This window comes from Vidua chalybeata, chromosome 2 (genome assembly GCF_026979565.1).
Source record: "Vidua chalybeata isolate OUT-0048 chromosome 2, bVidCha1 merged haplotype, whole genome shotgun sequence".
Lineage (NCBI taxonomy): Eukaryota > Metazoa > Chordata > Aves > Passeriformes > Viduidae > Vidua > Vidua chalybeata.
This window is the reverse complement of record NC_071531.1, coordinates 16,497,764-16,512,663: the sequence shown is the minus strand read 5'-3', so window position 1 is coordinate 16,512,663 and position 14,900 is coordinate 16,497,764. Positions and strand designations below refer to the sequence as shown.

The window sequence follows — 14,900 nt, the reverse complement described above, 5'->3', positions numbered from 1 at the left end:
ACTGGTCTGGGAGGTCTTCTGGCTGCTTTCCAGTACCTAGCGGGGTCCACAAGAGAGCTGGAGAGGGACTTTTCACAAGGGCATGCAGTGATAGGACAAGGGGAAAGGGCTGTAAGCTACAGGAGGGCAGGTTTAGATTAGATATTAGGAAGGACTTCTTTACTATAAGGGTCATGAGGCCTTAGAACAGATTGCCTAGAGAGGTTGTGGACTTCCCATCCCTGGAAGTGTTCCTGGCCAGGCTGGATGGGGTAACCTGGTCTAGTGGAAGGCTCCCTGCCCATGGCAGGGGAGTTGGAATTAGATCTGGAATAATCTAATGGAATTGGTTGGAATGGTCTTTGAGGTCTCTTCTAACCCAAACCACCCTATGATTCTATAAGTATAGACTATATGTTTCACATTCTAATATCCACATACCATCATATTCAATGGCATGATGTATTAAAGAAATGTACTGAAAAAGAAAAAAGTGGTAAGTCAGTTTCAGAAAATCAGCTTGCTTCATCTTCCCGGAGACAAATGTGCAAGTCAGGATCAAGTGTACATGGCAGAGATGCTTGTCTTGTGTTAAAACATCCCTTCTCAAAGTTGCATTTTTGTCTCCTTTGTGATGGCACACATATGTTTCCCTGAGGTAACACCTTGGAAAACATGTGCCTGTTTTATCCACAGGGAGCTGAGTGATGTGGATTGTGATGGGGCGCTGACACTCCCGGAGTTTTGTGCCGCTTTCCACCTTGTGGTTGCGAGGAAGAACGGTTACCAGCTGCCTGAGACATTGCCAGAGACACTGCTGCCCGAGTACCTTCAAACAGGTAAAGCTCCTGTGACAAGTCATGTCCCTGCAGCCATCTTAGAAATCCAACGTGTGTGTAAGACAGGTTCACTTTCCATCCTGGAATGGGCTTCTATGCTGTGTAATGATTCTCCAGCTGCATTTAAGGCATGTGTTTTTAATTGTGCTTCTGAGGTGATTGCTGAAGAAGTAATATACCAAAGCATAGAGACAGGGATGCAAAGTGGAACAGTTTCCTGCCTCTTAATGTCTGCCCCTTTGCTCCATTGTGTTTCAGGTGTCAGGACAGAGTGCCTGTAAAGCAAAGGGAGCCCAGCAATGGCTTTAAACTGAAAGAGGACAGGTTTATGTTAGATTTTAGGAAGAGATTTACTGTAAGGGCAGTGAGTCACTTGAACAGGTTGCTCAGAGCAGCTGTGGCTGCTCCACCCCTGAAAGTGTTCAAGGCCAGGTTGGATAAGGCCTAGAGCCAACCTGGTCTAGTGGAAGGTGTCCCTGCCCATGGTAAGGGAGGTTGGAACTAGATAATCTTTAAAATCTCTCCCAATTCAAACCATTCTGTGAATCTATGATACAGCTTTTAATTATTTTGATGATTTTTCCTTAAAGTATCTATATCTTGAAAATTTGTTAAAAATGATACTGGACTGCATTAGAACTTAATATCCTAGTGTATTTTTTTAGATGGAGACACTGGTTATATCAAAGGTTTCATTTTTTTGTAATTTATTTTATATAATCCACAGGTTCTTCTATGGGTAGTTTGCATTAATGACAGGAGGATTACAACAATTTGGGTAGCACAAGGGTGAATTAATCCAAAAATATAACATACTTCAGTAACAATGTGCAATGAAAGACCTGCCCTTTCATTTGTTCTCTTCAGTTATGTCTCTTTAATTATAAATGAATGTTGAAATATATACTGTTACGTCTAAAGCTGTGCATGACTCTTGAGGGCAAGGAGGATTAATCACAGATGATAATTACAGTGCTAAGGGATAATATTTAAGACCTAATAAAATCTCTATTAAATTTGATGACACTGAATATATTAAAAGGCAGGAAAAGAACAAATCAAACTGCAGTTAAGAAAATTAAATGTTGACCCTGTATCAGATTTGTGAAATAATTTCTGATGGAGTCATGTTCCCTGTAATCCATTATATTCATATCCAAAGCAATAAGCTCCTGGAAAACACGCACTGCCAAATCTTCATCACTTCTAGTCTCTCTGATTACGTTCCCCTGTCATAATTACAACTACCCTTTTCCCTCCAGGACCACCACTTTGTTCACTACTTTCATACCTGGTCTCGTGATAAATTGGCTTGTAAACTCATCCATGCAGGTTCTTTATGATGTGTCTTCACATTGAACCTTTTTGGGTAAAACTGCAATGCAAATAACTATCTCAAGTAGCAGGGAATCATTATGTCAATGGGAGAAATAGCATGGTAAGCTGCAGTTGTTCCCTGGGAGTCCTCTTTTTCCCTGTTTGTTCCTTTCAGCACTTAGTTCTACCATTTTCTTAGATGATTATTGTTTCATACTGTTGCACGAGACTAAGCATTTCAAGCAAATCTACATGGAAGAGGTGAAAGGACTAATTGTTTCTTGTGGGTCCTTTAAATACCCCAGCTACTGAACTAATTCTGGTTAATCTGAGGGTCTGAAAATATCTCGTGCTCATTCTGCTTTCTGGTAAGGATTCATAAATCTGTCTTTTGAAGGACTTGCATTAACGAAAAGCAGAACATCTCAACACACTGTGAAACTGTGAATCACAGAAAGCATAGAGCCCTGGTTGTATTACTTCTGAAATAAAAGCATTGACAAGAATGGAAGTTCCTCATACAGTTGCCTAAAATATCAAAAGCAATTTTCAAGAGAAATCTTGTGTATTAATGTTTTCATCATTTGATTTCTGTGAAATTTAGACATTTTTTTCAAAATTTTTTGGCTTCTTAGGACTTCATAGAAGAGTACAGTTTTTCATTAGGTTGCTGTGTTAGTTTCAGAATGAGGCATAATTTGGTTCAATTGAAGTATTTGCATCTGAGAAGAGTGCTGTTAAAGCTTCAAATAAAATGACTGGGAGCAAAAAAGCATTTAAGAATGCATTAATCGTGCTAGTTTTATGGCTTATACCGTGAACTACCAGCACAACTGGTCCAAATGCTCTCCTGGCACAGCTCCATTGACAATTTGACCCACCACCTTTTTTTTTGGAAACTTTTTATTAAAACTAATTTGCAAAATCTCAAAAGCTATTTGCCCTTTGTGTAACCCACTGTACTGTAAATTAAGATTGATTTCCAAGAGCTTAATTTACTGAGATAAAATAAATGCTAGCCAAAAACTAGAAATGTGGTTGTTCTGCCTTTAATATATTGATCTTTAAAAAGATATGTTTTCCAGCTCACAAGACAGACTTATCTCAGAGGAGCTAATCCCAGAGTGATACCAGCAGAAGGATCTGAGCTGTGGGATAGAAATTAGCTTGTTGTGAATATTCCTTTGAGAAGTTAGATGTGATTTTTTTCCTTCTGTTTTTTCTCCCATGCTTTCAATGTTGTTTAGTTGAATGTGGTATATACTACAGCATCCACTCTGTTGAGTGCTTTGCTTTTTTCTGGCCTTCAATTTTAGAGTACAATGTAGATTCTACTATACTTTTCAATATTCAAAAAGTCAAAATTGCAGATGAAGGTAACATAAGTACCTTTAACATTGCTGAGAGAACAAGATATAAACTATAAGATAGTTGATACTGGACTGGGAGAAGAAAAAATTTCTTCCAAATTTCACCATTATTTCTACAACAGAAATTATACAAGCTATCCGTTTCATGACACTGACTTACTTAAGATGCAAGATACAAAGATTTTCTTCATGGTGTTTGTCATCCATGTCTTATGGATTAGGTCTGACATGTAGAAATGAAGAGCAAAATTATGCTAGAACAGGTTTCTAAGAAGTAGGTATTAACCAAAGACTTGGTGTGTCTCTGTGTTTGGCTTTGGGTTGATTTTTTATTGTTTTGGGGTTTTTTTTTACTTTTTTCTTTTCCCTGCAGCTTGTTTGAAGCCCATGCGTGACTGTGCACTGTTTGATTCTTATTCTGAGCCATTGCCAAGCAGTCAGCAGACTCGGGACTTCAGTCGGGCAGAGGTGAGAAGCTGTAAGCTGGGTCATTACCTTTTAGAGGGGAGGGGGCTGCACCAGCTTCACAGAGACTGTGCTATGTGAGCAGCTGGACTGTGAGTCTCTGAGAGGACTTTAGGAGTATATAAGCTTCTTATTAAGCCATCTCAAACCCCCAGCTCAGCCATTTCTTCTGTGTATGGAAAGGGCTGACAGACTTTTCAAGAGGTATTTGCACATAACAGAGTTCACAGTAGTCACTGAGGGACTTGTGAGATGCTGGAATCTTCAGAGAAATAGGCTCTACCTGTTGGTGTCCTGCAGGGCAGCTGATGGAGGGGCAGTGGGGCACATGGGCCTTGTTCAGGTGAAGTATCTGCTCAGTCTGAATTGGTTGAAAATATGAGGCTTCAGCACAGACCTAGAATCATAAAATCATGCAGTTTGGAAAAGACTTCCAGGATCATCAATTCCAACTGTTAGCCCAGCACTGCCTTCTTTCAGATAGTTGTAAAGAGCAATAATGTCACACCTGAGCATCCTTTTCTCCAGGATAAACAACCCCAGCTCCCTCAGGCATTCCTTCTATGCTCTGGACCCTCCACCAGCTCCTTTGCTCTTCTTTGAACATATGCCTATGTCCTTTCTTGTAGTGAGGGGCCCACAGGTGAACACAGGAGGTTTGTTTGGATGGAACAGGAGCTTTGGACTAGATCTCCAGAGATCCCTCCCAAACCCAACCATTGTATGATGCCGTGAAATCTGCTGCAAGCAAAACTGAATTAAGGAGAAGAGTTTAGCACTGAGGTTAAAATCCCAAACTTTTAAAGACCCTATAGAGCTGAACTAATAATCATGGCCACTGAGTTGTGCCTGAATATTGCAACTCTCAGTATACGTGCTGTGGGATTTAAAGGTTTAGTGTTAAGGTAGTAAATCAAGTGGCAGACTGACTGCAGGAACCGGCTCTTCTGACACTCTTCCAAGTTTAAAAATAATGGTATGTCATGGCAGCTCAGCAAGGCTGTTCTCCAGCTATTTTCTCCCAGTGCCTTGCTTTGGGGAGTCCCTGGGCCAGAACACAGCTGCTCCCTCATCAAATCCATCTTGATAGTGATACCACCAAACAGAATCTCCTAAGGTTCTGTGGAGTGCAGTGTTCACTTTGGGCAATGCAGCCAGCACATTGAGCACCCATTGTATCTTCTGGAACTGTTAAAATTTATGTTGTATCCCTGGGAGATGTTGCTCCTCTTACAGCAGCTTGGCCAAAGCACAGCAGCCATGCTGGGCTTTGGAAGAAGCACTGCAGGTCTGGTAGTGCAAGGTGCAGGCATGTTGGCAGCATGGGCAGGTCTTTTACCAGAATCACCTAATCCCTTGCTTATGACCTTATTTTGGGTGGCTTGCAACCTGAAATATAAATGAAGATACAGATATAATATAGAATTAAATTATATTTGAAATGTAAACAAATATATGATTATGTATCTTTCGTACACATAATTTAAAAGCTTCAGTTTACATTGTCCAAGATTAATGGACTTTAAAATCTCCTCAAAAGTGATTTGAGAATAATTTCAACTTAATTTTCTTTTGTTCAACTTACCTTTTTACATTCAGAATTAATACACTGTATGAATACCATTTGGAAGGTCTACTGACCTTGAATGGTCATCTTCCATTCATCTCCCTCAGTGGGAAGTGCAGCAATTCACTGTTGCAATTTCATTTGTATCTTGGCTAGTGGAGGAATTACACTTTAGATACTTGATCACTACATTAAAATTATTACATTATCAATGCAATCTGTTATGCATTACCTCCATGTCTTTTTAAATTTCCACCTCTCATCCATTCAGGCTATTTAATTTCATTTCAGATGCCTGTTTTTACTGTGACTGCTGAATTACAATAGTGCAATAAAATAGAAGCAGTTCCTGAATGCATTCATAAAGAAAATAATGGCAGGAGACATGTCACCCGCATGCTAGACTCTGTTAAACTTGAAAAACACACCAAGGCTGCTGATACTATGCTTGGGAATGGCACGGGTGACTGATTTCTGTTTACCAAGGAAGGTTTGTCTTCTTTTTTCTCAAGTTTTTGTCTCACTCTCATTTGGTTCTTTTCTGCAAGTTTTCTCACTGCCAAAATCCTAAAGTTAAAACATGCATAAAATGACTGGCTGGGGTTCCTCTGGGCTCCCTCAGAAATGTCATGCTCACATTTCATTGAAATATCTGAAAGTCATTCTGTCAATTAAAGCATGCATTGAGTTAGGTCTGTGGTCTCATGTTCTTCACTTGAGTGTCAGGGCTAGCTATGGATGTGAAATATTTTGTTTATACATTTTAAGAGTCCTCAAGCCATATTATTGTTGTGTTGCTTTCTCAGAAGTACTAGGGTATCCCATTCCTCAGAAACTTTATAAAACAAATCTCACAGACCTTTACTGTGGAGTTTTCCTTTCTGAACTGACTTGAGATTTTTGTGGTCTTTTAAAAATGTCTATGAAATCTAGGTTTCTCAATTCATTTATTTAGGCCAAATTTATTTCAGGACATTTTCAGGTCAGACTTCTTCCGTGCTCCCTGGGTGAAAATCAGCATCACTTAATATTTAGAGAAGTTTAGGGTTTCTGATATTTGCTTGAATATTTCATTGCAGAGTGTATTCTTGTTCTTACAGATAACAGAGGTAGAATTTGTTCCAGCAGAAGCTCCAAGAATAATAAATGCCTATAAGTTGCTGCTGAAATAACAGAAAATCAAGGAATAAGACTGGAGAGAAATTCCCTGTTTTCCTATCAAAGGCCTGAATGGGCCTCCAACAGACTTGCTAATGAAATTTGTTTTTCCCATCTCTATGACTGCATGTTGAAAGAAAAGAGTAGTTCAAAGATCAGCCACATCAGCCAGGAGCCTTTAAAGCATAACCATCAGGCTCTGCAGTACAGCTGGAGTTTTGGTTAGAGGGACTTTTCTCATGGAGACCGGAGAAGCTTTCATCTATCCTTACACAGGTGTTACATATGGCTCTGGTGGGAGAAGTCTCTCCTTACACACAGTCCTTACCTCCTTTACTTGCTCACTGTTGAAGTGCTCCTTTAACTCATGTCTGGTGTGGAACTGCTGTACCTTGAAAAGTAGAGTTATATTGTCTTTCTATAGGTCCTCTATACTTCTTTATCTAACAGAGAAATTGTGGTGCAAGAGCAAATGTCACCGTTATTTATGCTGATCTGTATTCTTAAATATTTGACTGTGGAAAGGTACGAGCTGTAACAATCAGTGTAATTAACAAATCTTCTATCTTTAGAAGTCATCAGCTGAAGAGGTACCTGATAACTCTGCCCTATTACAAGATGGAAAGAAAGATGACAAACAAGGTATTCAAATAAATAACTTTTTTCCATTAGGGATTGAATTATGTGTATTTTTAGTAAGCCCCTATGTTTGCTGGGTGTGTTTAATTTCTAAGCTGACTGTGTGTTGCTAAAAATTTAAAGAGACAGCTCACCACAGCTGAGTTGAAGACAAATAAATGGAGGGGTTTGCTTCGAAATTAGTTATATTATATGTGAATGATATGAAATGTACCTCCTAAAATATGTCTAGCCCTAAGACAATTAATGTTGTGCTTTTTACTTAAACAAAATTTTAATTGTTATCAGGAATTTTTTAAGAGTAAAGATTGCACTGTGCCAAGTTTTCAATTTCCATTTTTGCAAGAAACACCAACACTTCAAAATCAGTTTTTACTCCTAATTGAAAAAAATAATCACTGTATTTTCTTGCAGAACGAAAGTTTTAGTCAAATTGGACTGAAAAAATTCATTGATTCATTCATTTCATTTGACATCCATCAGCAGCAAGTCATGTGAAATTGAAGTGATCGTTCTCTTTTTTGCTGCAGTAGCTTTTATGGCTTCCAGAATTGGCACTGGATCATCACACAGCCATTCATTCCCTTTTATATTCCCTTTTCCTAATTCTTACTTGCTGTCCCTCTGTTGCAGAAACAAAACAGTTGTGGGTATTTTGTTGCCTGATTCTCAGAGCTGCAGATTATGTATGAATTAAAATAAAAAATATCTCGACCTCCCAGATGTCCACACGTTAAGGTTGCTTCAGAGCTGTGAGACCAGGTAGTCCACATTCCTGATTCACCTTCCACAGTCAGGTGTGACAGAGTTTGACAGATTCCCAGAGTCCCTCGTTCAGAGAAAGTTTGTAAAGGATTGACATGTGTTTGTAAAACATTTTAACACATCAGCATATTCCAAGAAATCAATGTTTTGTTGACAAGGTTTGTTTTGTTGAAATATGTATAATGAACCAGAAAAGTACTTGAACCTTGAAGGTTATTGCTTTGAAATGTCTAGGGAAGATTTACTTTTTACTAAGGGAATATTTTTTCCCTCTTCAGATGATGAAGTTGTGCTTTTATTTTTGTAGCTGACATGTTAAGTCACATGGGAACCTGTTTTGAGACATGCAGTCCTCCTTCAGGGCTGAAGATATGCTGTATTTATGACACAGATTGCTACTTTTTCAGCCAAAGAACAAATACTTTTGTTCTACCTTTTATTACTATTCTGACAAACATGAGAACAGATCACTCTCCTAACTGAGGGGATCTCCCCAGAAGTCAAGAACCTGCAGTTCAGGACAGTAGAAGCAAATTTTCCTACATTTTCAAAAGTATCCAAGTAAATAAACTTCACTTTGGTTATAATGTAGTTAACTTTGGAAGATAATGTAAATTGGACTGGGTTACATGACCCAAAACTTTTCCCACATGTTTTGGTTGATAAAGGCAGATCATAGAGCTGGTAAGGTTGGAAGAGACATCTGATTCAACCTCCTTGCTAAAGCAGGCTCATCCTAGAGCAGGAGAGATTTAATTCCAAGTGGTCATTTAACACTGAGTGTTAAAGTTCATCAAAACACACTACGGTGCATTAAAAACTCCATTAGAGAGGATGCGAAGGGGAATGTGGAAGGGGAATAAGCACTCAACCCCACAAATTCTCAAAATTTGAGATTATTTGGGAACTTGAGCATAGCTCTTTCTTTCTGGTCTTGACTTTGTGCTCTTGGAAATTGTTACTTGAGTACTTCAGTTTTCTGAGGGTATTTGGCCACTTTTCAAGTATGTTTGGCGTTATAAGATGTCTAATACCAGTTTAGGTGTTCCTTTCTCAGACGTGGGTTTTACCCACACATACTTAAAGTGATTATCTTTTTTCTTTTCTTAAGCTCTTAAAGTAAGCACTACTCTCAAAACTATACCAAAGGAATTTCAGCACTTGACTGTGAAAGCAGGTAAGGAAAAAATTGCCATGTGTTACTTGCATGAGAATTTTGATCGAGTATTTTAAATCACAGTAAGCCTTAATTAGTGTAACTTGATTAATTTTTGAAAGAACATTTTGCACTTGTACTACTTCCCTACTGATACTAGCTTTTACCTCATAATGACTACTATTTGTAAGATAAATATTAATTACCTTTTCAGGTTGTCAAAAGGTTTTCTTGCTTTTTTTCCCTCATTGTTAGTGCATGGGTTCTTCCTGTGTGGAAGATATTTTAAGCTGTTTTAAAGATTCTGAAGTTCTTCTGTGCTACAAACAAGATGCAAGAGCGTGAATATTGTACCTCTTGGTAAAAACTCATCTAAAGTATAGAATAACTATGTAATGTTTTGGTAACTATTCTGAAATTGCCTATTTCTTTGTGAAAGCTCAGCTTTCCTATTTTGTGTCAAGGAGTTACAGGACAGAGAGCCTTTGGAAACGCAGACCTTGAGGCACCCAAGACACTGATACAAGCTTTTGATTCAGGGCTTGTTTCTTTGTTGAAACCACTCCTGATTTTTCTCTCTTCAGCTCCAACATACACTCCTTGTTCCTATCATTCTGGAAAACATTATTTTTGGAACAGCATATGTCAAAATTACTTATTTGCTCCAGAAACTTCCCCTGCATTCAGTTCAGTTCATCAGACCTCCTTTGCCTTCCTCTTTGTTAATCTCTTTCTACAGTGGTAAGAATGTTTGTAAGCCCTCCCTGGTCCCCGTCAAGCTAAAATCTTCCTTTCTCTTTCTTTTGCATGAATGTTTTTACTCAGGAAGATATCCTTGATTAAGAAAATGGACCCCACACGTCTGTCACAGCAATTTTGTCTTACAGCTCGATTTATTCATGGCTGCTCAACAGCTGCATGCTTCATTTCCCAAAACTTTTTTTCCTGGCCTCTTCCCAAACACTTGGCAGCTGCCAGATTTGCTATCTTCAGCTTCTATTCTCAAAAGATTGCTGCTTCTCCTCTACACACACTCTTGCACATCCCTTTCAGGGAAAGGGGAGGGTGGTTGCATGACTTTCTGTTCCCCCTGGTTTTGCCCAGGAGCACAAGGGAGTTTTAATTTCAGTTCAGCAATCTGTCTTTAGTACATTTAGGAAAAACACTTACTGCCATCTCCACATCTCCTTCCCCTGTATCTTTCATCTCCTGGTCAGGGAGGTCGTCCCCATGCTGCTGCACTCCTCCAACAGTGTTGCTGTGTTTGTATACCAAGGGGGACAGTGGCAGAATTTCACTCCATTGTTGTGGCTCCTGTCCCTGCAGGGTTCCACTCTTGCTGTGCTGCTCATTAAGGATTTGAGCCAGCACATTCTCAGGTTGCATGCTACAACTGGTGTGAAAAGTAAAAATGTTTATCTATCCAGCTGAATAGATGCAGCACAGTAATTGAGTGGTTGTTTCAGAATCAGTTACCATTCTGAAAGGTCATTGTAATCATTAACCTCCAGCATGAAAACTCAGTTGGGGTGAAGTGGGAGAAATTCTGCATGCTTCTTTGGTTATTCATTTAGGGTGTTTATGTAAACTCAGGAAAGATGATAGTCTGTGAAAGTTTTATTTGCCATCAGAAGGTCTGGAAATATGAAATCAGTAAGAATTTTATAAACTCAGCATTCTGAATATCTGGCCAGTTTACTTAGACTCCTAAGTGCAGGAGCATTGTTGACCTTAGCCTTTTAAAGGATTGAGGGCCACATTTTCAAGCGTTTAAATTGTACATTTCTCTCTAAATGACCAATAAGAGATAAGTTGTTGATGTTGACTAGTGGGGAATGCTTTGTTTTTTTTTCTTTAGCCTTTTACCTTTTTCAGCACAATTTTTCCACCTGATCTTAAGCCTGTAAAACAAGGAGGCAGCTGTTGAGTGTAAGATGTTAGACCACAGTTAAAAGTTACCAAATCAGCATCCTTCAAAATGTTAAAATGAAGTTGTCTTGCAAGAGGGCTGTTGGAGCAGCTCAACACCCAAACCAGGAACTTTAATTACAGCCTCTTTAATTACTGCAGAACCAAGCTGCTCAGTCCGTCAGGCTCTACTACTCCAGGAATTGTACAAACTTTTGAATAATCAACATAAATTATTTACTCAACAGGTTTAACGTACCCATTTCATGAAAGTTAGGCTTGTGTAACCATAGCAGTAAAAATATGGAAAATTTGTGAACTGGATAAATAGTTCTGTATCATCTTGAATGATTTTGTCATGTCAGGTTTATACCTGCTCTTCAGGCATGAAGTGTGCACACACTGAATGTACCAAAATAGCTGCACATTTCTTGGAAATCCTGCCACAATTATTTGTATGTCCTAATAATAAACTACCTGCTTCATAGTATTTTTTGTATTATACTACTGATTTTGAAAAGAAAGCTAAGTCTGGGTATTCTGTAATTTTAGCCTTGAACTTCCTAGTTTTTCAAAAGCTTAAAAAGAAAATCCTTGGTAGTAGCATTCTATTGCTATCATTTTTTATTAGTAGTCGTTTTGGAATTCTCTCTTGCTTATGTGCTTTCCTGTTTACCTCAACAGGATGTCCTTGGAGAGTTTGAATGTCAGTTTTATCTACAGGTTTTTTATATGAAAGGCTTTCTAAAAGAAGTATGAATAGAATTACAGTCTCCATAAGAAAAGGAAAATTTGAAGATTCTTAAACTTAAACTAAAATGGTTTAGCTTGGAAAGGATTTATACTTCTTATTTCTAAGTGGCATATTTAATAATTGTGCATGTAATTTAATAATCAGCAATTTCAGCATTGGAAAATTGGGTCATATGGCTGTAGGGAAGCAGTGTCTGAAGTTGTATCCTCTGGGAGTTTGACACAGAGAGAGGGAGGAGGATTATCACCACTGCATATTTTAATATTAATTCCCTCTCCCTTCTTTAGCTGCTAGAAAGAGTTTGTTGCAGAGAAATCTGGAATGACTGTGAACCAGTTTGGTGATGACAATCTCCTAGAACTTGGTTTATAAGAGGTCACTAGCAGCTGCAGTGGGGTTTATTCTATCCAAAACACCATCTAGCTCAGCATGATCCTAAAAGCAGTTTCTTTTAGGAAGAGCTGTTGTGTGGCTGTACATGTGCCATATGCTGCTACTTGTCTTCTGTGAGCCTAAAGCCTCCTATGGATGGTCTGTGCAGTAGTACAGTGCAAGCCATTAAAAGCTCAGTATTTGCCAGCTGCTGCCTCAGGCAGCTCCCACTCTGTGGTTTGGAGGATCCATTGTATTCTCAGGTAGTGCTCTGTAGTAGCTGATGATAAATGCTCTGTAGTAGCTGGTGATAAATGTCTGACTTGAAAGTAGGCATATATCTGAAGAGAGCTAGAAATTCTGACAATTATTTTTTTTTCCCCAACCTACTTTGTTTCTCTTGAGTGTTGTACCTTGATTAGTAGACTGAGAAAAATACAAGGATTCACTTTGTATGTGCCCTGGGATCACTGATGCTGCTGTAATACCTTGAGGATATCTCAGTGGGATGAATTTGAAAGCAATCATGCAGATATGTTTTCTCAAAATTATCTGATTCTAGTAAGGAGAGTAACAGAAAACACAATGTAAAGCAAGGAACAACCTCAAGGAATTACCTAGAGATGATAATTCAGCACTGTTGTTCTCCTATTACATAAAACCTGCATGTGGCAGGATATTTGGAATTCATCCAAATAACAGAAACACATTTTTACATTAATGGAAAAGTGTTTGATCAACATTTAGACTTAAAAGCTTTCTTCATTCAAATACCTTTCATTCCCAAGGTCAAAACAGTCTCAACATGACATGTTAGTATTTTGTTATGGGTGATGTACATTTATACTAATTAGTTAAAGTATTTCAGAAGCACATAAACCTTCATGCTTTTGGAAGCAGACAAGTAATAGATACCTGGACTAAGAACAAGATGTTTTCTATAAAAAGTTTGTTATTCATTACATTGCTGTATCACAGCTACATCCATGACTACAGGTCAGAGCTACCAGACCTATTGCTCTTCCTGTGTTCTGGTAACCAAATTAAAAAGGTGAAGCTCTCACTACCTGTTGGCTTTTGAATTCTTAGGACATTCACACACTACAAAAACAAAGGGGAAGGAGAAGTGAAAATCAATCCCCATTGCTCATGTGAGATGAGTGTACTCTCACATCCACATTTGCAACACTCACATGTTTAATGGACACTGATTTTGAAGCTAAAGACATTTATTTAAAATATGATGTTTTAGCGGTTCTTTTTTCTTTTCTATTCCAGTTGCTCAAGAACCTAATGCACTCAGAGCCAGACCACGATCCAGGTACTGCTTTCACTTCTGTTTCAGGAAAAGGCATATGTTCCTCTGGTGTTAGATACAAGGCATCTGAACTGGTGTTGGATTTTTTTTTTAATTGGTGTTGTGCTGGAAGTACAGCTCAGATCAGACAGATTTACCAGAAGGAATCTGTAAGCTATAGACCCTACACAAATACTGCGCTAGGGCCCCATGATCTCTGGTCATAAGATGCTGGAAGTTTTGCCTATCTGCCCAGCCCTGCTGCCTTGTCAGGGTGGTGACTGCCTCCAGCCCAGCCCCAGGAGTGTTGTGGCAGGACAGCTGGGACCACCCCATTGCAGGGAACATCCTCAGCAGTTCTGTGCTCTTGCAACCTGCACGGTGATTTCAAATGGAGGGAGGCACTGCACATTCCCACAGAAACAGCAGTAGTAGCTCAGCTCTTGGCTGTGGGTGAGTGAATTCTTTTATTAGCATCCATGTGCTCGGCTGTGGTTGATTGCTGTGTGATGGAAGGACTTCAGGACTGTTGTGTGCTGAAAGTGACACCTGCTGAATTTGGATGTTTGAAAGAAAAGGGAAACCTGTGCCAGAAAACATTTTATATAAATGGATTACATCTTGGGTTGGTTGTCACCTATTGGTGTAAAGCCATATTGTTAATTCACCTTAAACTTTTTATTTTTGGTGCTAGTTAGAGGGCTCTGCTTGGGATTTTTTGCTTGGGTAATGAGAGTATAATCAGAAGCTGTCTGCTTACAGTCTTGTCAAAGCCTGCTAGTAAGAGAGGATCAGCTATAAGCATGGTGATTGAGGGTTGAAATCCTCTGTTCTTAGGACCTATATTCGGGAAGGCTGAAGTGCCTTGTGTGCTGTTTTTCTGCTGCTAGCCAAAGCTTTTTCGTTTCTGCAGAGTTTTAAATTTTCTTGCTGTGTTACTAAATTGCAAATATGCAAAAAATGTGCACAAATACATAGAACACTAAATGCTTAAACAAGCTCAGAAAAAGTCACTTGAATGTGACTACTCTGTCACATGTGGCTCTCTCACATCTGACTGGATGTCACTGCTTCAATGCAGAAGTTGAGACTAAAGATGCTTGAGCACATCCTTGAACTCTGATCTGCTGTGCTTGTTGGAAATGGGATAAAATACCATAGAGTGATTTATTTTTCTTTGAAGAATGATTGGGATATTAGGAAAAAATGTGTATTAATGGACTTCAAAAACAGATTGGAATATATTCAGTAACTGAGAAAATAAATAAAAACAGTGAAAGAAATTGTAGTGTGAAAAGTAATTCTGGTAAACTT

At 38.8% G+C, this 14,900-nt stretch overlaps 1 protein-coding gene across 1 annotated transcript in view; it reads left to right on the top strand.

Annotated features, from left to right (window-relative positions):
- The window catches only part of REPS2 (RALBP1 associated Eps domain containing 2), a 95,209-nt gene that overhangs the window by 45,662 nt on the left and 34,647 nt on the right, over positions 1-14,900 (top strand). Inside the window, exons 8-12 of the mRNA XM_053935566.1 lie at positions 676-818; positions 3,879-3,973; positions 7,268-7,337; positions 9,211-9,276; positions 13,568-13,610. Coding sequence (XP_053791541.1) covers positions 676-818; positions 3,879-3,973; positions 7,268-7,337; positions 9,211-9,276; positions 13,568-13,610 — 417 coding nt within the window. The remainder of the gene's footprint in view (positions 1-675; positions 819-3,878; positions 3,974-7,267; positions 7,338-9,210; positions 9,277-13,567; positions 13,611-14,900) is intronic.